The following is a 27,608-nucleotide window of genomic DNA, read 5'->3' as shown; positions in this document are numbered from 1 at the left end:
TGTTCCATCCATTCTGTCTGCTATCGTTTTTGTGTGAAATTGGTAGTAAATCCAATTATTTTCCAGTTTTAATTGAAAAATAATATTCTATAATTTTAAAGCCACAGTTTCAGAATTTTAATGGTTTTAATTTAGAAACTGCTGGAAGGTATTTGTCTCAAATACAGACTCCCTGGTTGTAGGGGAAGGAGGGAGGCCAAATTGTGATCTTCATCTTCCATTCCCCAGCTTTAGTGCATGTTGTGTGTTCTCTTCTTTCTGCTTCTTGCCCTAAACACAGCATGCCAACGTAACAGCCAGTCACATCTAGTGCCTGGATTAGGTCAGGGGAAAAACTGCACCACTGCACAGAAAGATGGAGAATGTGCTTTTCTTTCCTTCATCCTTCTTCAGCCTGTTCGTACAGCAGAGCATGAGACTTTGGAGGCTATGGCATGCTTTTGTGCCATTTTGCATATTGCAGCTGCACAGCTTTTTGGTTTTCGTTTTACAGTCTCCCGTTTGTGTGCCTATCCTAGCTTTTCAAGGAGAGTATTGGCCATCTAAAGAACCTTTTGCACTTTCTAAACATATATGTATGATACACAAATGGGGGTGCAGGGGGTGTGTGGGTTCATCTAAACACTGGGTACGTGATGTTGAGCTCAAAACTGGCAGTTGCAACTTTAGAAGAGATACCCTGCACTTTCTCTGAATACCTTGACTTGATACACTTCGGCAGCCAAACATGTCAATAGGAAGGGAATTGAGAATAGTATAAGAAGGGTTTGATATGACTTGTCTTGAGTATAGAAGCCTTGTGAAGCATTGGTATGCCCATTTTTTTGAGCGTTGTCAATTCTGGTCTCTCCGTGGGAAGAATGTTAGAGCAGGTAGAGAGGGGCAGCTAAAATAGTCATAGGATCAGCTGTCTTACAGGAAGAGCCTGAAAAGATTGCAACTTCAGAGTGTGGGACCAGGCAGGCTGCACCCTTTAAGGTATGTGCCCCAATGGCTATAGTTTTTGAAAGAAGGTGGTGGGGATGGGCAGCAGAAAGGGCCCAGGCTTGCGTGCTTTCTTACGTAGCTTCTTGCTGCTGCAGAGGACAACTGAGCTGACCCAGCAGTGTGTTTCTTATGTCCTTAAGAGGAGAATGGCACAGGCACTTGTCTTGGACTCTGACCTGAATATGAAAGGGAAGTAAATAGTTCCAGTACTTTTGTGGTTAGGTAGTGATTTTTATAAGTTGATAATTTGGTTCATTGTTGGGGAAAGAGTCAAATGATAACTTATTCAAGGTTCCTTTATGCAGTATTTGGTGACGTGTTTTTCTCAACTGCAACTTCTGAGAGTTGTTTCTGTGTTTTGGTTAAAGGATTATTGCAAGGGAAAATGTAGTGAGGTGGTACAGTGAAAAATGCTGCAGGTTTGCATGAGGCTAATAGGACATTTTTGGTTTTCTTTCATTTCTTTTGGATGGGTCCTGCTTTCACAAACTTCTTGTACAATCATTATTTCTGATGTAAAAGAGATGTTTTGGTTTTTTTTCCCTTTTTCCTTTCTTTGTAACAGGTTCTTGAGGATGCAGAGGCTCAACATTTGTTCCAGTCCATTCTTCCTGATATGGTCAAGCTGGCGCTCTGTCTCCCAAGTATCTGCACCCAGGTAAGTAAACGCAGCTAAGTGCTCTGTGGCAGACCGCTGCTCTTCAAACTGTAACTAATGGCTAAGGTCAGAATGTCAGGATCACGTTATGTTCTTAATAAAAGCTGTAGGTTTTGTGTTGAGTGTAGCTGAAGCCTAGAGTGCAGAATGGACAATGCACATCTGTAATGGAATGTAAAAAAACGTATCTCGCTGTCGTATTTTTAGTCTGAACTTCAGTAACGCTTCCCTTTCTATATGCTGGAGTCGCTCCTTCCTTTTCTTAAATGAAATGACAATGCAGCTTTTCAGCTTTGAAAACCACATTTATAAACTGAAATACTTAAATAATCTTAAAACGTCTTTTTTATTTTAGAAAATTTTTAATCCTGGAATTAGTATTTTCATAAAGCCTTTGTTTACATGGGAGCATATTTTATTCTGGTTAGACCATCACAATACTTGCACACATAAAAACCTTAACTGTTCATTATTGTTATGAGAATCAGTTCTGTAGGTAGTAAAGCTGATAAAAATGAATAGGACTCATCAAGTAAGTGAGAATGTATGATGGGTAACACATTAGCAGGGGAATGACTCGTAAGCTTCTTTGTTACAATTTTCAAAATTGATTTTGTTGGATGGGAGCAGGGAAAATACCTCCCTATTGCATTCTCCTGCAGGGGTCCTACAGTAGACATGTAATTTCAGACAGTATGAATATTTCTTAAAATTCTTTTACTAGTCACTGGATGGGGAAGTTTTTGAGAATGCTGTGAAGTTTCTGAACACAAAGTCAAATGCAAGACTTGCAAATTCATGTAGTAATGCCTTTTATAAAGATGATGTACTGTTAGGCAGTGCAAATTAAGAACTTTGTCAGATTCGGGTTTTTTTCATTAGACATAAAGCTAAATTTGTTCCAATATAACGTACTGTCCAAAATATCCTATTTTTATAGGCTTGTAGAACTTTAATTAAAGAGAGCTTCTGAGGCTCTTTTCCCCCCTCTAGCTGTGTGACTTCAGACATCATAATACAGCTTGTTAATTAAATAGCCAGAAGACAGAATGAGATTCAGTGAACGTGAATGTAGTAGTTATAAGAATGAAGGAAAACTTGTTTGTTTTGTGGAGTAAATAGGGCTGTGTATTCAACTATCTAAATCAGTAGCAATTTCTATATTCACAACTGAAAGGATTAAAACATAGCTACTCGGCTCTCCTGGAGCTAGGCTGATGATGATGGCTGAGAATACTGGGAGAAGAGGTGAAAGCTGTGTTCCCTTTCTCCTGTCAAGTGGGCTTATAATAGTTCCTGGACTCCGTAGCATCCAGAATTATATCCCCCCCCCCCCCCCCCCCCCCCCCCCGGTATTATCACATAACTTAAAAAAAAAAAAAAAAAAAAAAAAAAAAGAAGCAGCCATGAATGTAGTGAGTGAAAATTCCATGTCAGGAGGCTGAAACCTGATAAAATGGAAGATTTTTTCCAAAAAAACTTCAGGGTGTTTTATTTTTGTGCCCCCCCTTCCCCCAGCCCCTTTGTTTAGTTTTATATTAAAGAAAACTCCAAGCCGAAGAGCAAAGCAAAGCTGAGCTTCTGTTCATTCTGATTATAAAAGAACAGATAATCATGCACTTTCTGCAAATGTTATCAGTGTTACTTCTTCAAGTAGGATGGAAAGAAATTCAAAGCAAGTCATAGAATGATGATCTGTGGTGTGACTTCTGCATTTCTTTATTAAGTATAATAAAGTTATTGTAGCTGAAAGCATTCCTTAAGGGCTCCTAACTGTACAGTTTGTGAAAGTGGGGTTTTACTTCAGCTTTTAGATTGCTCAGGATTTGCAGCATCCCGTCTACTTTCCCCCTCTCCATTCCCCATGGTTTTATTTGATAAGTTGTGTTTTCTTGGTCTTCCTTTTTATTATTGATAGAAATCTGCAGTTTGTCAAGCAAACTTTTTCTGAATTGTCTGGAATAATCTGTTCTTGACTTTAATGGTGCGGCTGATTAAAGGGTTCACCAATGGCCTAAATTACTCTTGCTCTAATTTAACAAATGTAATTTTGTGCTCCTGTTTTTTCATTTAAAAGGGGTAAGCTAATTATTTTTCTCTCTCCTTCCCTCCCTTTTCTCCTGCCCCCCCTCCTTTTGTTGGTAGCCAATACCTCTACTGAAACAAAAGATGAATCACTCCATCACAATGTCACAGGAACAGATTGCTAGTTTTCTAGCCAATGCTTTCTTCTGTACTTTTCCACGTCGCAATGCAAAGATGAAGTCTGAGTACTCTAGTTATCCAGACATTAACTTCAACAGGTATGGCACTCTGAGGTAAATGAAGCTGATAACCCTTCAATGAAAATATTATTGTAGTCATTTAGGGGAGAAACTCATTTCTTTTATGCTTCTGTCACTAATTTCAGTAGTTTGCTTTCTGTCTTTTCTGTTTACCTCTAAGGGACAAGAAAACTATGCAGCTATTTAAAGAAAGGATCTTGTGCACATAAAGATATGTTTAATATTCCAATTTTTTCTTTTTTTTCATGCACACACAGACATGCTTTTGCTGTGGCGTAATTAGGCTGATACAATTCCCTACCTCCTCATAAGCCATTTGTCTGTGAACGGTACATTTCAGTTATGCTTCAAGTGTTCCATATGTTTAAATCAAAGGTCAGTGTTTCCCCAGCCATGTTTCTGATATCCTTTGTGTCAGCATCAGTGATCTGCATGTTTGGTTAGACCAATAGGACTTCATTCCTCAGCATCCTTACAATCTCTCTTATCATTTTAAGGCAGTTGTAGAGCTGCATGTTAAAATAAACCTATCCTTTTGGCTACAAGTTAGCCTAAAAGGGTTTCAAGACCATGGTAAGAATTTAATTAAAGTTACTCTGATTTCTAAACAAACACTTATGTTTTTCCCCTCGGTGCTAGCTTACAGATTCAATTAGAAATTTTTCTTCACATCTGTTATTTTTTAAATAAGCTTATTTCAATGTTAAATGGGGGAAGAGGATGGAGACGCTTTCTTCTGCAGAATGTTATGGTTCACACGAACTTGTAGATTAGAAAGGGGATTTTGTCTTCTGGGCACCTCCATACAAGGCTGTGTAGGTCAACCTTAAATTTATTAGGCTGGAGCTTAGATAAGTTATTGATGTAGAGTTTTTCTCATTCCTCACAGTTAACATATGTAGTGTGTGTACTCTGAAAACTGAGATGAAATATAAAAATACTGTCACCTGTGATCCAGCACACTTGGGTATGTGTGTCATAAGAGCTCTGTTAGACTAGAACTTCCCAGAATAAATTGTCAGGCATGCCAATGTACTAATAATTGTTTTGGTGCTTGCTGTCCTTAAGGGCTAGCACAAGCTTCTCTATATTGTGAATTTCAGAAGAGAGGCCAGGGTCACTGTCTTGGTGTTTGTTCCAGCAGTGCAGTAGGTTATGGAAGTGTGGGTGGACATTAATGTACCATACAATTCAGCATGTTTTTCCACAGTTAGTTCATGAGAACAAATAAATTAAAAGTACCATCCATGAATTAAAGAAGATTTTATGTTCAAAGCAGTGAAGGAGGACAGTAAAGTTCTGGAAAGAGTTCTCTTTGTACCAGCTATACACTTCTAGCTGAATTTTGAGGTTATTTATGAAGGGCTTGAAGATTAAAGGTTTTGTAACTTAAGCATGTTATAAATCAAGCAGTTAAATTCTTACCAACTACAGAATTAAATACCGCTAAATCAGCGGAGTAAACTGATACTGTCTTCTATGGAGTTGTACAGCAGTATAAAGTCACAGTAGTACAGTGTAGTACTAGTGGTTAACTCTGGGCATAATATTTTGAACTACTTTAAAATAAAAAAGCCTTGTTAAATTATTAGGTAAATAGTTTCCTGCCGTAGACTTGAAGAATGACCAGTATAAAGTATGAACTGTTCAGGGGTTTCTGTCCTATTCCAGTCAGTCCTCCTTTGTTTTCTGTCTTGGCTTCCCAGCGCTGTCATTCATGGTAAGTCCCAGCAATGTTATTTAAAGGGGTAATACAGCAGACAGCCTTCAGGCCTTCCTCTTGCCTTATGGATGAGGTAATGCTCAGCTGTTAGTCACATAGGGTAGAAAGCCATTTTTATCCATGTAATTGCAAGAATATTGTTGCCAAACTGGAGGAAAGAAGGGAAGTTGATGTCCTCTGGTTCTTGAGGATTAAAAGTGGCTTGTCCTCAGTGTTTGCCAATTTCTGTGACGTTTTTTTTTTTTTAACATATATAATTAGTTGCCATTTCAAGTCCTTTTTTTACTTAACCATTTGTTGGACCAAAATTCCTTCTCCCCCTGCCCTGTGTATTTTGCATATGATAATGAGCAGATTAGTGAGGTGGAATAGGGGGTGACAGGCAGTAGATAAAATAAGAAGGAATGTATGACAGAGAGGGAGACTGGCAGGATAAAAGCAAAAGGAGATTGAAGAGAGCAAGTGGTGGAGAGAGCACTACAAGAATTTACAGGTTTTTATTGTGCTACGATATGTAACCTGATTTCATTGAAATCTGAAAGGAAGGGGGAGAAGGAGGATGGATAGGATTTTATTTCTTTTTCTTCCTGTCAACCCTCTATTTTTTCACCCTGCAAATTGGTTCTTTGGTAGTGAGGGCAAGGAATAAAACATCATGTTTTCAGCTATTACTGCAGACTTGTAAAGACAGCAAGGTTTGGTTGATTGCAGTGTGTATTCTCAGCTTTTACAAAAAAGCCTTTCGTGAAGCTGGTTATACTCAAAAGGCAGTAGGTAATGACTGAAGTTAAAATGTTTGTGCCCTCCCCCCCCCCTTATAACTGTTTTGTTGTAAAGGTTTTGGAGGTTGCTGTTATGCTCTGTCTGCTTAGGGATGGGCATAACAGATTGTTCCACACAGCAGCTCTTTCTCCCCACAATATTATGGACTGCAGCTTTTTCCGGACTTGGTTCTTAGCATAATTCATCTGCTACATGACTGTGAATGAATTACTTTGTTCTTTGGGTAAAAAAAAAAAAAATAAATCTGCCATGGTTCCCTAACAAAGCAAAATTACTGAGAGGGTGCTTGCATTTGAGGGATTTTTTTTTTCTTTTTTTCTTTAGCAAGTGGTGGTGTTTCTCAATTCTGCTGTGTATGCCCTTTCTGCATCTATACAAAAGGCTTCCACCCCTCCCCTCAACTCCTTGAGACTGAAAAAAATTTGTCCCTCAAATTAGAAACACAACCATATAAGCTGTTTCTTTCTTGTGTTTTCAGTTTTACACAGCAGTTATCAATTCCCTTTATGCAGACTTAAACATTTCATACACTATAAAACAGTTAATGGTTTCTACATTTAAATTCTGTAACGTTCCTTTTTCCCTCCCAGTCTTTTCTCTACCTCAGGTTTTTATGTGGTATTGACTTACTGTATTTTGCCTTCCACCCATATTTCCCCCAAGGTAAAAATCGAACAGACAGTCAGTGTAAGATACTGAGACTCTCCCCTTTTTTTCTTTTTTCTCTTTTGTTCTTTCTCCCCTGCTCCCTCCTCTTCCGCCCCCCATCCCCTTCTCCCTGTGTTAATCATTTTCTGGTGCACCAGTGCTTGGCATTGTTACTGCAGTGATGATGGCAAGTGGTTTGAGTGCTGGTGCATGTGCTAATAACTGCAACTGATTGGAAGGAAGGCCATTGTATGTTTTAGTATTGACATGTCATCTGTACTTACCTCTCCTCTCCTGCGTGTTGGTCTTGCCAGATGAGCGGAGAAAGAAAGTATGCATTCTTCTTTTGACAGTGAAGCACTTAGTTTAATAGTATGTTGTGACACTGACGCTGTTTTGATTGTTCATCATGCTACAGACTGAAAGTCACCTGTGTATAATGAAATAGTGGGTACTTTAATTGAATTCTTCCCTTTCATGCTTGGCAAGGATGGACCTATTATGATTCTTAAGTCATTAACAACATAATTCATTTCAAATGTAGCTACTAAAATATAATTCATATTTTAACTTGGAGAGCTTTAATATTTATGAATTTCAGTAGATAAAATGACATCTGTTCAGTAGCCAAACATTAGATCATACTAAATAGCGTAAAGTACTGCTTCCGTTCAAAATATCAAGCTAACTTTAAAGAGTTCAGTTTTTCTTTTAAAAAAAACTTTTATAATATATGATGGAAATAGATTAGGCAGCTTTATGAAAAATATCCCATCACAGAAAAGGAAATAATTAAATTTGCTATTTTTTTTGCCTTGCTGGATAAGTTTCCATGGAAATTGCATGCTGGTTGAATGTAGAGCATGAACTGCATTGACTCTTCTGACATAATCTATACAATTATGATGTTGTTTGCACAGTTTAAAGTCATTTCTTATGGTGATGATCATAATTAATCTTTTTCGTGAATAGTTGGTGGTTTAATGTTGCACTTTCATTAAAAAATATATTCCTCTTGAGATATATTAAAGATAAGATTGAGCTGTGCTTTCTTGCTTTTTTTTTTTTTTTGGGGGGGGGTAAGATGCTGAAACAGGTGCCATCCACTGTCACACATGATTTTGTACTGTGGAAGTTTTTTTTTCCCTCCTGTTGACCAAGTTATCAGACCTGTGTCTTGACGTTACAGAATTAGGTAGTTTAGGGGAACTACCTAGTCTGATTATATGTAAAAGCAAAGTATAAGGGGGAAAAAAACCTTCTGCAATCTTGCATCAGTTCAGGATGACTGAAAAGGAGACAGGTTTGTCAAAAACACACTTTGGTTTTGCTGTGTCTTTGACCTGCTACAGATCTGTTCGTAGCTATGTCAAGTGACAATAACTTCTCTGTTTGCCTTTTTTCAAAAAAACTGACTGTACTTAAGCTGGAGGTTGTTGTGCAGCTGTAATAGCTCCCATCAAAGCAATTGAGGTTGAATTCATCATTGAAAGTAGCGTGTCTATCTTTTGGCACATATATTAGTGGATGCTGTGGTCTGAAACTGCCAGTATTCCACTAGGACTGAATTTCTTCATCTTTATTAAACAGACCTTTTAAAGTAATTTCAAGTGATAGGAAAGGAGGGGGAAAAAACCCACTAGTTAAGATATATATGTCTGTTACAGAATGTATAATACATGAAAGGAAATGGGAAAACTGTATAGTACATTTATGCAGGAGAATTGAAATCTGATTTACTAGTAATGCAATTGTCTCTTCATAAACAACATCAATTTCACAACACTAATGAGTATTCTGTGGGGAATAAATTACCTAGCGACTTTGAGAGAACTTGGTTTGGACTGAGATGCATTACTCCTGAAAAGTGGTTCTAGGGTTTCTGAGTTTACAGATGCTGATCCTACAAAACTGATCCTGTATGCCTGCCTTAAGTATATGTTCTAATTAGCCTTGGATGGAATACTTTAAGTAGAGTGTAATTTTCTCAGAAATTTAAAATCAACATTTGCATGTAGTAAATGATTAAATACTCTTTAAACAGACAACTTCAAAAGGACACTATTATTAACAAGCCTGGCATAATTACTTTCCTGTAGTGATTAAAGCAGTACTCAATCTGAATATTTTTTTTAGCTTTGTAAATGGTAGTAATTTAGTCCAGAACTTAGTTGTACCATGCTATGGGATGTCTTTTTTTTTAGATCTTTAGGGTAAAATACGGCAAGTACTTGGAGTTAGCATCTTAGCATTTCATCAAAGTCAGCTATCAATCTGGTGTATTTTAGGAGTCCCAAATCACTAAAATTTTCCTTAAAACAGGTTTATAGTGCTCCATATTACTTTCCACAATAAACAAAAGTACAAAATGAAAGGCACAGAGAATGGAGATGTGGGTATATGTGAATGTCTGAGCTGGAAAGATAGTTTTTGCATCCAGATTACCAACAGAATGACATTGCTCTATTTTTTTCTTTGTATGAATCTTGAAAGTCAGTATTTAATCTAGAGGTGAAGTTATAATTAAATATAAGGGTGTTGAATGGTGTGATGTTGTTATATAACTTTGAGATGACAACAGCTTGTACCCAGGACACATGACAGTAAATGCGAAATGGCCTATGAGGTTGAATTATTGAACGTATTGTTTTTCTCCTTGACACGAAGGGAATTAAAAAACTGTAAATTCCATCCTGGGTAAACAGAAAAGGAAAGCAGTTTTGATACAGAAAGGTGGAATTCATGTTATCAAGTGGAAGAGACATACACTAGGCACCAGAAAAGCCGAACTGAGGTTGCTGTACCTGATTTGTGTAAGGTGGTGCTAAGTTTCCCTACTGGGAAGTGCAAGATCTGGACAGTGGCATTTCCTTTTGTGCTGTCTGAGAGCTGGTTGGTTAATTTGTCTGCCTTCCATCTCTCTAGGAGGAGTTTCTCATCTGGATTATTCTGCTTTTGATTTATATAAAGTCCACATTGCATGAATTGAAGTTTTGATATTCTGAATAGCTTTACTTTTAGTTCTCACTTACATTTTTTTGAATGGCAGCAGGACTTTGTAGTAAGGGTTTTAAGTTTTATATAGGCTATAAGAATTTCCCATTTAAAATTTACTAAGGTTTTGTCATCTTACGTCATGTTATTGATGTTTAAGTACTTAAAGCTGTCTAGGGCAGTGGTCTCCAAGCATTTTTGGTTGCGCATACCTATGAACAAAAAATTTTTGAGCATGCACCCCCAACATACGCATATTTATTTACTTGCAAATTACATACATGTGCTACTGTATCAATATATTACATTCTAATATGTGCACAAAAAGAGAAATTTTAAGAGGACGAGCTAAAGATGAAGTAAATACTACTTTAAAAAATATTACTATTTTATTGTAATGAATGGTGCAAAAGTACTTTCTACCTGAATCTTAGTGGATTGACTTGCACACCCCCTGGGGGCTTTGGAGACCAGAGTGGGTCTGGGGTGCTGCTCTTCACAACATACAGGTATGTAAGCAGGAAGGAAACATTTTGTAATTAATTTCTTTTGATATGTGGAATATAAATGGTAGCAATGAAACACTAGTTGCAGCTCCATTCTTCATGAAAAGTCCTTGACCAGTAACTGACTGGAACAATCTTCCATCTTCTTCATTGGAGTGAAGCTTCAGGGATGTAGCAGTCTGGTTTAAAAGGCAGACAAATATTTCTGTATGGGGAAGAACCCCACCCAATACCTAATCGATTGAAATGGCTTTCCCAGAAAATATTTCAGGCAAAGCACACAGGTAATTAATGTAATTCCAGTTATTCCTATATGGTAGGCTGAATTGTTTTTCCATATTGAGAGAGTGAAAGAAATTGTTCTCTGTCCTGTGTAAGCATGTGATAAGCACACATAATTATATACACATTCCAAATCTTACATTATGGGGTTCTCTCCGTGTGCATAATGCAAACAGATTTCCTAGACATCAGCTAGACTAATATCGTAGGCAGTCCTCAATATGCATGTGATAGTTACCTTGAGCACAATTGAATAAAAATGTCAAATAATATCGTGACAGACCCTTACTGAAAAAAGAATGTTTTGATCAACTGTGCTTAGCATTGCATATTCAAGCTTAAAAAAATACTTCATTAGAAATATGATACTGTTTCTGAAAAAGGGAGAGTTTTGTTTTGCGCTTTTGTTTGTGGAACTTCACTTTTTTTTTTTTTCCGGGGAAAAAAAAATGCAGGAGAAAGATGGAAGAGAGGCTGCTTATGTGCTCCCCAGTGCAACTGATGTAATCCTGAATGATGAGTTTATTGTGCCATTCAACACTGTATTAGTTTTTCCTTCAGGGTTCTGTGTGTCAGTATGAAATTTTAGTACTTTCTGTTGAGACTGCTAGCATCTGAGAATGCTCAGCCTTTTAATGAAAATAGCCCTCAGTCATATGGAGAGTTATACAGATTTGACGATAACATAGGTAAGCATAGTATTTCCACCCCTACACATATGCATCAGAAAAGCTTAGGCTTGAAATGCAATAAGATACAAAAAGCAAGGTGCTTGGTTTGTTCTTTTTTTTTCCCAAGTATTTTGTGATCCTGTACATTAGACTAAAGCTCTGTTTAGTGATTAGTTCTGTTCTTGATATTGGAGGTAAGGTCTATTTGATATTTTTATTTCTGCCTTAACTTTCCATCCTTCCCCCTGCTTAGTCCCTTTACTGGGTGAAATTCATCTGTCCATACTACTTCCTTGTAAATCCTTCTTCTTCCACCTTTATTTGTAGGAGAAAAATGAGGTTTTAGTAAAACGGCTTGCCCTTGTCTAGATGCTGTGTTGCCCTTAGTGAGACCACACTAAAATACAAGAAACAGTACAAGTGTGTCTTCAACTACAGTAGTAAAGAAAAAGGCACTGTGTAGTGTGTCTGGCAGTTAGGTAAAAGCATGCATAGTTAATTGTGGGGACCATAAGTATAAACTTGTGCATCCATGCTTTTGCAATAGCAGAAACACATTTTTTTTTTGCTATTTTAGCAAAATTAGCGCACATGAAATGTCATGGATTTATGAATGGGAAGTATTCTTTGAAGTATGATTCACACTGCAAATTTTGCATATTGTTTTCACATGGGCAGCTTTGAGTCCTTTGGTAGGTTCAGATTTCAGTAAAGGCATCATTATAATCTTGAAAAAGAAACATTCAAAGGAATCCCAGCCTGTGGGTGGGAAGATACAGGCTGGGGATAGAAATACAGATAACAGATTTATTTAACTGGGAGGTTAAACCACGTGATTGTAATGGTTCTTTCTGCTTGTAAAAATTACTGGAGCCATTTCTTCAAGTAACATGAAAGGATCAGTTTAGCACCTTGGAAATTAAATTTTGCAAGTAAACTTCTGTATTTTAATCATACCTTAATCGGAAGCGATGTGTTTTGGAACTGTTCACTTAAGCATGCATTATGTGCATGCCAGGGTCACTTTTGCGTAGCTTTTAATGTTAAATCATGTTGATGTTGGTTTGATTGGAAGTGCACCCTTTGAAGTCCCTTGAAGATTTGCCGCTTGTCTCAGCACTCCAGGGACCTAAGAGCAGGTTCCTTAGAGCTTTTGGCTCCAGCTTTTGTGCTGTCAGAGAGCACGAAATAAGACCATTTTGTGTTTGCAGTCAGTGAGACTACAGAAAACAGAATATTGATTACAGTTTTAAAATGCTTTTTCACCACCCTAAAATTTAGGGAAATTTAGCAAAAGAAATGCACGTGTTTTTGTAATAATTACTGAAATAGTATACACTGTTGCCTTGTAACTTCATTGTATGTTTACTGACATTCGTTGAATAATTTTTAAATTATTTTTTTTTTACATTTTCCCAGTAGCAGTTGTTATTTTTAATATTTCTCATATATAGGAATTCTCTTCAGAACAATTGGATTGTCTGAATACTTGCTAGGAAAGAGTTTTTGGTTAGCCAGAATGACTTTAACAGTCTACTTTGTGTTTATGGCATCGTTCACGCATCTGCTTTCTTATGTTTTTAAATCTCTGACCTTGATTCCTCGAACACTTAAGTATGGCCCTGTAGAGGTCTTCATTCATTAACGTTGCTGCTACCCTGGCTTGGAAGCTGGAGAGCCAGAGATAAATTTGTGGCTATGTTTGGCGATCAGCTCTGCAAGCTTTCTTAACTCCCATATCTGCTAAATTGAAGTTATCTGCATGGCAGTGAGAACATCTTGTACAAAGCGAAACAGCTTACATATGCAGTTGCCAGTAATATTTCAATTACTTCGACTGAAAGTAGGCTTGCAGTGCTTTGCATTTGATTTACGGTGCACTTCATTTGGATGAGTTCTTTAATTGGAATTAATGGGTTTTGGCCTTGGGTTCTTCTGTCAGGAAATTGATTGTGTGGTTTCCACTTACAATTTTGGGCGGCTTTTTTTTAGTAGGATCTGTGTCACAGAGCTTGAGGAAGAATTTTATTTAATATCTTATTGATGCCCTCATACAGCTTTGTTCTTCAAAATAGAGATTTGCTTCAGAAATAGAACTTATCATAATGTTGCCTAATTGATCCGTTTCTGAATTAAGGATCAAGGTTAAAACGTTCATAACTTTGCCATGTTATATCTTCACTTAAATTAATGGAGCAGGACTGGGCCATTTTTGATTGTTCTAGGTATCACTTGCTTTTACTGTTGCATGTTGGTTACTTTATGCTGTACTTCGGGAAGCTTGGCTGCCTGTGTGTGTTGCAGGGGGAGGTGTTGGGTTTTCTCTTGTGCTTTTCTTCTGAATTTAGTATAGCTTGGTGGAAGGCTTCCGAATCATTGATATCATGATTTCTATGGAAATTTGAGAGAACATATGAAGCAATCAGTTTCAACTGAATGAATATCAATAACTTTAAATAATTAGATACTGTGAGGGTTTAAGGCTAATTTGTAGCCCATTAAAATCCTTGGGGATTTTTCCACAGGTCTAATTGGCCTTTAAATCAAATTCCTAATGATGTAAAGCACTTTCACTTGAAATAACTGAAGACAAGAGTTCCTTGGTCTGGTTATATGGAAATATGCAAGTGATATACTAGTGTTTTGTATTTTTCAAACATTATAGATAAATAAAAAGCATGTTTGCAGATAGCTATCTTCAGTTTACCATTAGCTCACTAGTAAAGGTAAATCCTAGACACAGAAAATATGAATGAATTGATCTAAGACACGGTGGTTTTGGCCTGCCACAAATGGCTATCCTTTTATGAGTGTGTTCTGTTTCAGACAAACATGATTTGTGGTCCTAAAATGTGTGTGCAGGACTGGTGTTGCATGCTTTTGTTTTTAATAAATAACATTTTTTAAATATTTTTTTTTTTTATTTAACAGTGGATTTTCAAAGAGAAAGTACAATTTATGTTATGTCGTAGCAAAGAAAAGGAAATGCTGTGCGGAGAAGGGTGATGAGAGCTCTGGGGTTAACTGTTATAAAAGATCTGATGCATGTAGTTACTGGATTAATACAGCTACTAGGTCAAAATACAGGTAATTTTGAAGGCCATAGTATTCTTCAATCTCCATGGTATGGACTATCCCTCCGGAGCAAGGGATGCCTGTGCCAGAACCCAGAGCTTCTCAGATTCTTTTGTGCTGCCTTGTGGTCTTTACCCAGCCATGTAGGGCTGGAACAGAAATACAGGTATTTCTTCTCATTATTGTAATTATAGATGCTGTTTGGGGAATATTTTATCTGCTGTAAAATAAAATGAGACTTTTCAGAAGCAAATCGGTGTTACTCTAGCTTTGATCGCAGAGGAGAAAAAAAGAGAGGTAGTTACCGCAGCTTTTAACAAGAGAAAATATTTGGTTGGAGTTCCCTACTTGACAGAGTGGCTGCATTTTGATGAGTAATTGTAATGGATGAAACAAAGTTCATCTGCCTTGCCATTGCCTTTTAGCTTGATGTGACTTATTTTAGTCATGTTTTTTTCCAGTTCTGGACTTCTCCTCCCCAGTCTGTTAGTTATGCTGAGTCACATATTGCCTTTGTGATACGAAGAACATCCTGAGAGTTTGCAACATAAGTGAGATTTCAATTTGATGTAAAGAGGCAAAAAGCTAGTAAGGGTATGATTGGACTAACAGATAAATTAACCAGTTCAAAGGATTCATACCAAATGAGACTGCCAGATAAAAGGTCAGAGATTATTTATGCACGTAGGGAGGACCTGCACACGTGCGCACACACGTGTATCAACTCTTCCGTTTATGAACACCTTATTAGTCACGCAAGCAGAACTTCTTGATAGAACTTGCATATTGGCCCATTTTAAAATAGACTAAGTCTGGAGTTTGCCGCCTTTGCCTGATTCATTATTCAATGAATGAGAGAGATTTTATAAAACCTTTTTAACCACCTCAAAACTTGGCTACTGTGACTTAATACACGTTTCGGACGACATTGATCTTTTCAGCATATATACTTCGTAAGAATTCTTAAATACTGAAAAAATGTAGTTTGCTACTAAAAGCTGCAATCACCTGACAGCATTCTGGTTTTAAAGGCAGGTTGTCATCCCAGTACCTAGAAACAAATAAATAATGTCGTGTCATTCCTTTACTTAGACTGTTTATTGGGACGCAATCTTACATCCTTGGGGCTTTCACTGAATCATACATCTTTTAGTGAACTTCCTACTCAAAGGATATTATTTCTGAAGTCGCTGCTATTCTTCCTTCCAGATAAATTCCATTATGTGTTGCCAGTAACAATGCCTTGTCACTTTGTTGGAAGTGAAATTAACTAATGCGTGTTCAAGTTGCTGGAGGACAGATGATGCAGTAAAAGTATTTCAGCTAACCTTAAATGAATACATTCACTTAATGGCTAAAAATAGGGCGCTTCTTTTTAATGCTTAGGTTTTTACAAATGAATGTTAGAATGCCAGGAGTTGCCCAGCGGATGAAGCAGTTTCTGTTGGGGGTAGGTTCTTTTCTTTAGAAATGCTGCTGGTGCAATGCAACTCTTGAAAGCAATATGGTTGCGTTAATTCTTCTGTGCAACTCACTGAGCTGAAAGTAGGGTAAAGCATTTGGATCTTGGAGTACTCAATGTATGTATTGTCACCCCTTGGTTACTTACTTTAATCCAAGCCAGTCTGTTGCAAACAAACTATTAGCTTTCTTGGATGTTCATATTGAAGTTATATTTTTTGATATTACAGTATCAATATGAGATAGGCATTCACTTAGCATCTTAATAAGAAACTTAGCAAGCGAATGAACTTGTTACTCTTAAAGGCCCATGTTATAGGGGCTGTCTAGAGAGTTCTTTCCACAGTACAGAATTTAAATGCAAGGCTAATCAAAATGTGCATATAATGATTAAAAAATCAATCACAGTTCGTAGCCTAATAACTATATACTATATCCCTGAAATCTAATTAATTGCTTTTATTTCTTGTTTTTCAGATTGTTTGAAGGACGGTCACCAAGGAAGCCTGAGAAACTTAAGACCCTTTTCTGCTATTTTAGAAGAGTCACAGAAAAAAGTATATCCTTTATTCTTTTTCTGAGCTACAAACAGATACGTGAAAAAATTAATCCCATTAAATTTAGAAATGGCTATCCAGCATTATGATGGAAGTGTGCAACAAAAGCCAGCTTGCTAAGTACACTGGTATTTGTATTAATGTAACTTCTTCTCATATAGATGATGCATGCAATTAAATTTTTTGCGCAGGGCTTTGTTTTTTCTGAGAGGGGGATATGAGGGGAACGTGTAAAATACACAGAGAAATATTTTCACCCCCCCTTATACAAATTGTGTGTATATAAATGTGTATATGTAAGTATACTTAGGTATATTTGTAATATATGCAACTACTTGCTACACTGCATCAAAGTGAGGATGTTGAGGGAACTTAGCACCATATGTAGTCATTAAAATCATAGGCTTAAAGATTCTGATTCAAGCTTCAGATTTCTATCAGTGTGCACATTTAGTCCTCTGACTACCTTTGCAGTTCTGAAGGATTTTCCCCTACTTGTGCTGATATTTCAGTTTTTTACCTTCTGTTCTCCTAAATCAAAGCTGTTGTGAAGTTTGCACTGCTCAAATAAAACAACTGATAGCAAGACATGAGAGATCCCCAACTCCTTCAGAACTTAGTGCAGTATTTTCCTTAGCGTACGTAGTCAGATCTCTTGTTGTAGCCATGAATTTGAACATTTGCATAAGCTTTCAAAAATAAATTTTTGTGATAATTTTATTAGAGCTTATATATTGTATTTTGCGGGAGAAAGAGATTTTACTGCAGTAGCAAGCATACATCATATCCGCAGCAATATCCTCATTACAGTATTTTTTAAAAGAACCTTATTTCTTTACATGTCAGTATTTCACTATCAGCTTCATGTTCTCTCGGAAGGGTTTTTTAAAAGACAGACAGCTTTAAGATATTAAATAATAAAATCCCTTTCCTTGGTTCTGTCCATCTTCAGTTCATAATTTTAGTTCACCACAAATTAAGTCCAGCTACATCCTGTTTCAGCTATCAAACTTTCAGCAATGTCAATAGAACTAAATCTCTGATGTAAAAAGTAAATTGTGATCTAAGTGTTGGACTGAAGAGAGACAGAGTGCTAGCCTTTTTTTTTTTCAGTTGAGTAATAATGTTTTCATGCAAACCAAATCCTAAATTTATGCAGCTGTCCCTGACCCCCTGTGCATATGAAATCTGTTGGGAACATGCTTTATGAAACTGCATTTCCTAACATGATAACTTTAAATAACATTTAATGAGTTTCTTGAGTGCTCTTTTTTTGAATTAAGAATTCCTATCATACGTCCAAAAGAGACCCCATTTCTTTGTTCTTTTTTGTCCAAGGAATTGGTAAGACTGAAGTAACTTAGCTCTGTAAATTACTGTAATAATCTTGCAATTCTTTATTGTTGCATATTGGAAATGGTAATTGAATTCCTTGTAAAAGAACACAGTGGAGACTATATCAACTGAAGACTGTGCTCAAAAGGTGAATGCTTCATTTGTAAGTCACTGCCACTGATAACCAGAGCTCCTTTGTGGAAAACCACTTGATTACTGAAAGCTGTGCACTTATTTTTTTAAGAGCCAGTAGTCCTTTTATTTCCCCTAAACCCCTGTAATTTTGAAGAAAAGCATAGGATTTTTTAAGGCTTTTGGAAAGATATGTTTGTGCTTTACCTACTATTTTGAATGTTTTTCACAAGCATAGACTTACTGGAGCACAGAAATGAGTCTCAAATGCAGTTTTCACTAGGATTGCATGACTTAAAGATTGATACTTTCTGTTGCAAAACGAACTTTTTTGAGTAAAACAAGGAGAGAAGATGCTAATGTTTCCTTCCTGCAGTGAGCAATAGCTCCTTTTTTTCTCTTGAGGGCAGGAGTCATTTCTCGGTTGAAATACAGTGAATTTGACTAGCATCCTGGCAGGGCTGAAAACAGCTTGATTTGGAATCCACTAATGCTGATGTAGTAGGATTTTCTTGGAAACATGAGCTGCTGCTTCATCCATCCATAGGCTGAGTACTTTGTGTGTTGTCTGTTGACTCTGAACAGCAGCAACCTCTAAACGCTCACAGTTTCTTTTTTTCTAAGTGGCAGCACATTTTACTTCCATCTATCAAGTCTTTCTATTAGTGTTTACAGTTTAAAAATCACTCGATAAATAGTTTCTCCTTGATCTGGAAAAAGAAAAATACTCAAACTCCAAAGGGAGAAGTGAGTATTTTGGTCTTCATGTTACTTGCTTTCAGTTTGAGCATGGGCTGTCAGGGGAAGATTCAAAGCTGCTCCTGAGGAAAGTTAAGCTTTTGTGTTTCTGCCAAGAATGATGTTGTAATTTTAAAAGCTTACCACTTAAAATAATCTAAGGACTAAAGTTCCAGCAGTTAATACGTTTTCCTCTGGGGTTGGTTTGCCTGTAGAACCTACGGGATTGGTGACATTTACAAGGCAGTGTCTCCAGGAGTTTCCAGACTGGGAAAGGTAAGTCAAACATCCAATTAACGTAAGAAATTTCTTAAATCAGTAACTGAATCCTATTCATATGACATTAATTCAGGCCTGGAAGTACTACAGAACACAATGTTTGGTATGGATTGTTATGGAGAGAAGTACAGAGGGAAGTGGGTGGACTGCCACAAGTAGTTTGAGTGTCCTGGGTTTTACAGTATGTTTGCCTGTGAAGCCAACAAGTCTGAAGTGAATTTTACACAGTGAACAGTAGCACATCTTTGGTGCTGTTGCTTGAGTGGGGAAAAAAGAGATGACTTGATTTCAGAAGTCATGGGAAATATAATGAAGTATGGGTGATAACCAGCATAAAAACATGACTATTATGGCTTTCTTGCTGGTTAGCAAGTTTAAGTGGGCCAAACTTGTGTAAAAAAACATCGAACTTCAGTTTCAAATTTAACACAATTGACTGTGTTAAACTTTTACAAATTGTTTCTGAGAGGCAAACGCACTTTAATCCGTCAGGTGGTTGGGGTTTTTTTAAACCACCTTATGTTTAAGGTGTGTAAGAAGTTTGGATTGGGATATCTTTTTGTTTTTTAAATGGATGTCTTTGTGTGGAGATTCTGTAATCGTCCTTTCTGTACAATATTTTTCCTCAATGATAGATCTCAGAAAAAACTGTCTAGATTGCATGTCACCTATGAAGGCACCATTGAAAGCAATGGACAAGGTATGCTACAGGTAAGCACATATAACGGTAACTGTGGCTTTATGTCATGGATTTGTCATACTTTTGTGGTCTGCCAGCATAACGAAGTTATTTGTTTATCCTCAATTGACTTAAATGACAAGATGTTATGCAGTTTAAAAGAAACATCAAAATTAATTCCGTGGCCAGTCTTGGTGCTGTCAGTGTTCCCCAGCCCATCTAGGTTTGCCCATCTACCTGGTACAGAACGAGCTGACAGAAAATCAGAAGCTCTGGACAGCTTCGGGTCTTATGGTTCATGCCAGGATTAAAGATTGACAAGATAAAAGTTTCAGGCTGTGATCCTGATGAGTTGTCAAGGGTTTCAGTTTATTTTTAAAAAATTATTCTGCGCCCCAGACGGTGACCAGGTCAGTGGTTCAGGAGACCTTCTTGCTGCTGCCAGCACCACTGTTCCGGTCTGGGAGGCAGTCAGCAAAAGAAATTCATAAGGAGGATGTCCTGTCCATATCTACGGAGCACACTCAGACTTTTCAAATTAGTTGTTTGCTTTTTGCTTTTCTTTTTTAAAAAAAGAAAGTGCCTTCTAGAGTTTGTTTTTAAAAAAAATAAAAATTACAACTTCAGCCAGGAACAAGTACTGCAAAGGAAGAGGAGGAAGGTGAATAGGAGTTTTTTCTGTGATGCTTTTTGCTCAAACTTGCCTTGTGACTGAAACCTGAGCATGCAATTGAGTGTATTGAAATTATTAAGAACTGAGCAACTGCTCAATAACCATTTTTCTGTTGTCTCTATCTAACTATATAACCTCAGAAGTGAGAGATTTAATTATACCTTTTCATGTACTGTTTCTGTTGCACTCTGTAAAAGTGAATATTGCCTGGGATGTAATATGTTTCTTCCTGGCCATTTGCAGTCTTATCAAGTGAAATATCTCTGCTCAGTGACCTCGGCCTCAGCAGGCAGGGTCACTGGCTGGGATAAGCAGAGCAGGGATGGTGGTGATGACAGTTTCTGCCGACAGGCTGGTGGTATCAGACAAAGGCAAAGTGATGTGTCAGGTCACCAAGGTCAATCTGGTCAGCAAGTGGGCATCCGCAGAGAACAGGGCTGGGCATGGGCCCATACATGATGTGTCTCAGGTGAGGTCAAGGACAAGGATGTGTGTTTACACGGGAGCCAGGATGGGGGCCCAAGGTGAGGCTACTCAGGGCAGTTCATGTGCATTTGGGGCTCTGACACTGAACGTTTGGGTTGTTTTTGTGTTACTTTTTTATATCGTAGTCAAGTTCAGCGGTTCTTAAACAACTGGAGCATGTTGCCGTTTCCAGCATAGACTGGAGGAACGCATGCTGTTGTGGTGGCTGGCTCTCGCTGTGCTTTAGACTTGACTCTTGACTCCTGAATCAGTTTCTAATCTACACGGATGTTCGTGTTGCTCCAGCAACTCTTACAGGAGGGGAAAAAAAAAAAAGTGCTCTCATCAGCTATCTAAATAAAAATCAGTAGGAAGCTAATAGCATTTGAAAGATGACTTGACTTTTTAAACTATAAATTTATATGGGCAGTTAATCTGCGTAAATAGTAATCACTTTATTGGATAAACCAAATCCTTTTAAAACTTGTCTATATAAAAATGTGATTTGCAAAATATGTATTATTGCAGCAAAAAAAAAGAGTCCAGAGCTTCTCTCTTTTAGGTAGAAACCTTAATGATCAAAATTACTTGCCTTGTTCAGGTGCATTTCAAAGAGAATTCATAAGAGATTCTTCTAAGTGCAGAGCAACTGGTAGGGGGGCAATGCTAATCTTAAAATGTTTCATTGTGGACAGTTGGGGCAGAATGCTTATTAAAGGACAACTTAATAATTGTTCCATGTCCATAAAATGCGAAAAGAATACTGTGCTATTATCATCTTTCACATTTACTGAAATGTGTTTCATTGTTCAGTATGTGCTCTTCAAAAGAAAACCCACAAAACTTGAATTCAGAGCATTTGAGGTGCAAAACTTGATTTTGCTGTATAATGTCTTGCTTGTTTAAAGTTTTTGGAGAATTAGAAAGAGAAAAAAAAGATAGTTATACTGTTAATTAAGGCTCTGTCCCTTAGGTTATTATTATTAATGAGGCTGCTTGTATTTTGAAGTGATAGCAGGTTTCAACAGAAGTACTGAAATTTGTACAGGACTTTTATTTACCTTGGTAAATGAAAGAATTTTGTGCTGTTTGCTTGTCTCATAATCCTCGTGAATATATTTTTGTTAGGTTGATTTTGCAAACCGTTTTGTTGGAGGTGGTGTGACTGGGGCAGGACTAGTCCAGGAAGAAATTCGGTTTTTAATCAACCCAGAACTGATTGTATCAAGGCTCATCACTGAAGTCTTGGATCACAATGAATGTCTTATCATCACAGGTTGGTCTTTTGCAGAAAATGTTTCACATCTTATTCTGGTTTTACGTATAGATGATACATTTCAGGTTGGAAGTTTAGTATGTTTAAATGCTTTAGGGATAAAAAAAGGAAGAAAAAAAGTAAAGTTAATACTCATTTGACAATGAGCTTCCTTCTTCACTCCACCTCTTAAGACCTTAGGGCTGCTGTTCCAGTAGATGTTTTGTGAAGGAAACATATTTGAGGACTTTGGTGTTTAGGCCTAGCTCAAGAATATATTGGGCAATATAGGTAAAAGCCACTATTACTAGCTATTAGCTGGTAATGCTTCTGTTACCTTGAAGCAGGGGTGGGGTTTTTTTGTTCCTGTCTGGAATTTGTAACATTGTAACTGCCCTTTAGTTAGCAAAAGGGGGAGGAAGTGGAAGAGGAGAAAATCAACATCTGTTAAAAAAGGTTAGAAAGTCAGGAAATGTCTGTTAAGGATTTTGTTCATAACTTACAAGACCATGTTTGTGTTACTTGCAAGTTAGTTATGAGTTTGTAACTACAACATCAAAAACTAAGCACTTCTCCAGTATGTTGTTGATGGGCTGTGTATGGAGATGCGCTGTCTGTCCAGTGCTTTACTGGAAGTTTTTCCTTTTGTTTCAACGTCTGTTACAGAACTTGGAATGTTTTATTATTATCCATTGAATCAAAACAGTGAGCATCAAACCACTAAACGTCACTATTAAGAACTGGAGAAACCCAGGTTGTGCTGTATATGTCTGTTTCATACATGGGAACACAGTGAGCATTTGTCATGACTGAAAAATAAAATGATGCTATAATATTTTTTTATGTACTCTAAAGAACAGCTATTAAAAAAAAATAATCCACAAAACTTGATCAGAGAAGTCCTCTAGGCAAATATGGTAATAATTATGTATATCTTTTTCAGTAAAAATGTTGGGTTTGGTTACGTGAGCTGCCTCAACAGTCAGTAATTTGTATAGGTATTAGAACACGTTTCTTGGAAAAGTCCTTCCAAAGCACTTTTCACATGCATGCACAGTAGGAATTTGATTTTATATCTTGCAAATCTTACTTTGTCCTGAGCTATTGATTGTACTGGGCAGAGCATCTTTTGTTTTCAGTCTTACACTTGGTAATCTTTTTAAGACAGCGTTTTATTTTGTTTTTCCACCCTGCCAAAGCTTAATTCTTTTTCTGTGAGAACTTTTTGATAAATTGGCTTTTTGTGATTACCTTTTAAAAAATTGAGTCAGAAAATTCTTGGCTGTGGCTGATTTCTGTTGTGTATTTTGGGTATGATACTATAACAAGATTAAGATGTTGAAGTACTGTCCTCTGGGTGAGGCCCTTCTGACAAGGGTAAAAGCAGAGCACAGCTATCAGTCTGTGTAATAACTGATGGGGAGAAAACACTGAGTGCTTTGAAAGAGCATCTTCCATTCCTCTGCAAAAAACACCGATTTGGCATGAACAAATAAAGGTGGGGATATTTTTTCACAGCAATATTTTTTTTGTTTTGTTTTTTTAGTTTTTTTGAGTACTTTATAGTGTTTTGCAATTAGTATTTGTGTTACAGTGTTGTTCTCTAATGGAAATGGCCATTCCATCATTTTCATTTAATCCTTGGAGCTCTTCCACCTCAGTTCTTAGCCAAGTCTCCTTGCTGCGTGTTACAATCCTCTTGATAAATTACATTCTTTCTGATGCGTCTTGGCTTAGCAGCCTAATGGGTATAACTGTGTAGCTTAGATTTGCAGAAGAGTCTGAGAAATTGGAGAGAAATTAAATTTGTTTTGATTGCACAGTATCTGGTTAAGATCACTGCTGTAATGAGTATGGAACTGGCCATGCAAACACTCAGGTTCTTCAGCACAGACATCTCCCTGCAGAAATGTCAGTAGCACTGCCGGAGAGTCTTACAGCTGCATTTCTGCTAGAGCTGTGAATAAGGGTCAGTGTTTCTCATTCAGGCTTTTTTTTTCTTCTTTTTTTTACCCACCTCCTGCCCCAGCCCCATCTTGAGTTCATGTGTACTCGAGCGGTGTTAAGAGCAGATGAAGCAGTGTTCCATGTTTGCTTTAAATCTACAGATTGAACAACAACCAGTACTGGTTGCATCTTAGTGATGCATTTTCAGAGACCTCTAAGCACATTACTCGTGCAGTAAATGAGATCAGATAATCGGTTCAGCGGAAAATTTACTCAGAGGGGAAAAATTGTTTTTCAGCTGGATTTAGCAGGCTGATTGTGCTACTGTCTGGAGACCCAGAAGATTAACAGTAGCACAAGATAAGGATCAGAAGAATTGGTTGAAAGGGAGAGAAGGACCTTCCCTTCACTTTTGGCAGTAAATGTTTCTTTGGATTGGTGACTACAAAACTATACTTGCACTGTTCGCATGTTCTCCTTGTTACTCAGTGCTACTGGTACTGGCTCTTCCGAGGCATAGTTTCTAGTTCGTAAGAAAGACTAGAGGGACAGCATGGTGAGGCTTTTCCCAGTCCTTGGGAACTTTATAATGCCATACAGATGACAGGAAAATGAAAAGCTACACTATAGAGTCTGAGAAAGGAATATTTATTTTTAGTAATAATTGCAAGTCTTTCTAGATAGATGAGGTCCCATAAGCACTAACACTCGGCAGTTTTATCATTTGATGCTGTGGTTATTACAAGTTTCACAAAGAATGTAGTTTTGAGGGATACCTGTATATACTTTCTTTTGACTTAAGGCTTTTGTAGTTTTTGTAGTTTGTTTTTAGATTTCTGATGGAACTATACTGTTATGTTGTATTTGTGGCCTGGCTTTTTTTACCCCTTTTTTTCTTTTATGGGAAGAAAAAAAATTCACTAGAAACATTAGCATATCCAGTTTATCCCGTACTGCTTCTGTTCTCCCAGCTACAGCAGTTTGTATCCTGGTGGTTCATACGCAAAAGTGCTGCCAGTTGAATACCCATTTTTGTCTGACATATTTCCAGAGCTTCACTTATGAAAACCCATTGATTTTCATTAACTTTGGGTTTCTGGGACGTGAGTATAGATTTTGTGTGATTTCTTTGAATATCTCTGTTATTATTTTTTTTTATATATGTGTGTGTGTTTGTATTTGCTTGTTTGTTTGTTTCCTGGTGCTTTTGTGATCAGACACTGCGCTTCGATAAAAATAATGAAAACAATGAACCTTGAAAAAGTTAGCTTAATACTTTGACTGTCACTTAATCTAGGTTATCAAGATACTGTGAGAGGGTAGTCTTGTCTTTCCACATGCTAGACACCAAAGGCAATGCTTCCTTTTCCAAGTTGGAAGTTTTGCTAGGTTGTCCCCTAAAGAGAGCTGTCAGAAAAGTCTTATACTTCTCTTCTCTGTTTTTGCTTACTATTTGCTCAGATACTTTTTCCAAGCATATAAATAAAAATGAATTTTGCCCGTGTCAGGAAAAGTTACTGAAGGTTGGTAGCCTGTAAATTCTATTAGAAGACTGTTCTGAATATTTAAGCTGCTCACAGTTGTCCTTTGATCGAGGGCATGGGTGTGTGTGAATATACAGGCATATTCTGCCGTCGCAATTTTGGGGGACTTTGATTTTGTAACAGGAAGTGAATTCTTGGTGAGGAATCTTTTACCATCCCACTCATTTTGCATAGCAACTTTTCAAAATAGCCTTGAGTGGCATTTGTGTGCCCTCAGTGTGGTTAATCATCTAGACGAATCTAAATGAATGAGTGAATAATAGGGCAGATGATTTAAAGAAGCACTGATAAGTCTTTTCACTTAAAATGAATTAGGGTAAGCGGGGAAAATGTCTTGAAGTAGATGTATCATGTTAAACAGTTTTTAACAGCTTGTGTTTCCTATGTTTGAGACTACAGATAGCTAGCATTCAAATTCCCTGGTCAGATGCGGTTAAAAGTGAATAGTTCCAGGTTTCTGATTGTTCAACTTCAGTTTTATTTTTATTTAGAAATTGAATAACTTTGAGATTAGATTTAAACATTTGTATTCTCAGAGTATCACCAACCTGTGCAATAGTTAGGCATTAATCTTGTCTTAGTAATCAGACATTTTGTGCTGCCTGCTGACACGCATCTTTCTAAAACCTATTTTTCTGTTATATATATAGGCATAGCTGGTGTTACTGTTTGTAATTAAGGGATTGCTTAACAGTTATCTCCTTACTCTTACTGCTTAAGCCTGTGCCAAACTGTACAGGTATGAGCTGAAATTTTCCAAACAAGGTATTCTTTTCAGTCCCCTGCTTTTGAAATTTGGCTGTTGTGAGCTCAAAATGGGGAAAAGTTGTGATTTTGCTGTGGCATTACTTTAGAAGTATTTCTTTGAAGCATTTGTGCATTCCCAGGTTTTGAAGCAAGGTCCTGAAGCTCAGTAAAATGACATGTGAAAGGCAGCCTTTTAGAAAGGTTCTGATCCTTACTGTCAGTTAAAATGCTCTCCTCCTTGGTCTTCAGATAAACCTTTGAAAAGGAGTTGGTATAGCGGAGCATAATAGCTAAAAATACCGGATTTCTTAGTGAGCTACTTTCTTACAGCTCTTGGTGCTTGCCAACATACCCTGCTGGACTCTTGACAGAGCAGCCAGATACATGCCAGACCATGATTTCGTGGCTCCTCAAGTTTTTATAAAGTAGCTTTCTGGCACTGACCACTCCAGCTGACAGCAGTGATCTTTGGGTTCAGTCAGTGTCATTAATTGCTGAAAAAGTGTAAGGCAAAATGGTAACAAGGAAAGAGGTGTACTGGGCAGTGAGACTGCAGGGCAGCAAACTGGTTAATACTGGTGTGTTGGAAATCTGCATCGTTTTTGACTGTCAGGGTTTTCTTTGGCTTTATAGATTTTAATTTTGTTAGAGGAACAAAACTTGTTAGAGAAATAAAACGTGTGAACGTATTGCTCACCACATACACTTTTGAATCTGTGTATATTTTTCTTGTGTTTCCTAAACTGTCAGCCCAGATGTTTGCTAAATTGTGATGAAGTATAGTTGCCATGTTTTCAATAGCGGAGTGACTATTTTATCATCATGTTTACAGGTAGTAGCCTCAAAAAAGAAGAAAAAAATATATGCCGGTGGCCCGAAGGCTCACAGTCTTAACCAGATATTAGCCAGTAAAACTTCAAAGATGACAGGCAGTTTGTTGAGAAGCTATTGAACTTGAGAGTGGCAAAGTTGAAAACTGTCTTGTTATGTACTGGACAGCATACATAGATCTGCACTTGCAGTGTTCTGTGGTGGATGCTACACATCATCTGTGGAAACGAAGCTTCTGCTGGTAGAAGATAATGCATTCTTGGTGCAGATATGAATTCTGTTTTCCTTTGTTTCAGAGAGCTGTGTGTTCATTCGGAGAAGCAGTGATTCCTATGAAAGATTTGCCAAGATAA

At 37.3% G+C, this 27,608-nt stretch overlaps 1 protein-coding gene across 5 annotated transcripts in view; it reads left to right on the top strand.

The window, feature by feature from the left end:
* Positions 1-27,608, top strand: part of PARG (poly(ADP-ribose) glycohydrolase) — a 71,099-nt gene that overhangs the window by 28,868 nt on the left and 14,623 nt on the right. For 3 of the 5 annotated variants that reach the window (XM_055808308.1, XM_055808290.1, XM_055808283.1), the window contains exons 8-13: positions 1,553-1,645; positions 3,791-3,963; positions 16,551-16,630; positions 19,051-19,111; positions 19,750-19,825; positions 22,060-22,207. In XM_055808308.1, the coding sequence (XP_055664283.1) occupies positions 1,553-1,645; positions 3,791-3,963; positions 16,551-16,630; positions 19,051-19,111; positions 19,750-19,825; positions 22,060-22,207 (631 nt within the window). The remainder of the gene's footprint in view (positions 1-1,552; positions 1,646-3,790; positions 3,964-16,550; positions 16,631-19,050; positions 19,112-19,749; positions 19,826-22,059; positions 22,208-27,608) is intronic. The other 2 variants (XM_055808303.1, XM_055808296.1) reach the window with 1 other exon arrangement.

The sequence above is a fragment of the Falco peregrinus genome, chromosome 1, assembly GCF_023634155.1.
Source record: "Falco peregrinus isolate bFalPer1 chromosome 1, bFalPer1.pri, whole genome shotgun sequence".
Taxonomy (NCBI): domain Eukaryota; kingdom Metazoa; phylum Chordata; class Aves; order Falconiformes; family Falconidae; genus Falco; species Falco peregrinus.
Note: the sequence above shows the minus strand (reverse complement) of the source record. Positions and strands in the feature narration are given on the sequence as shown.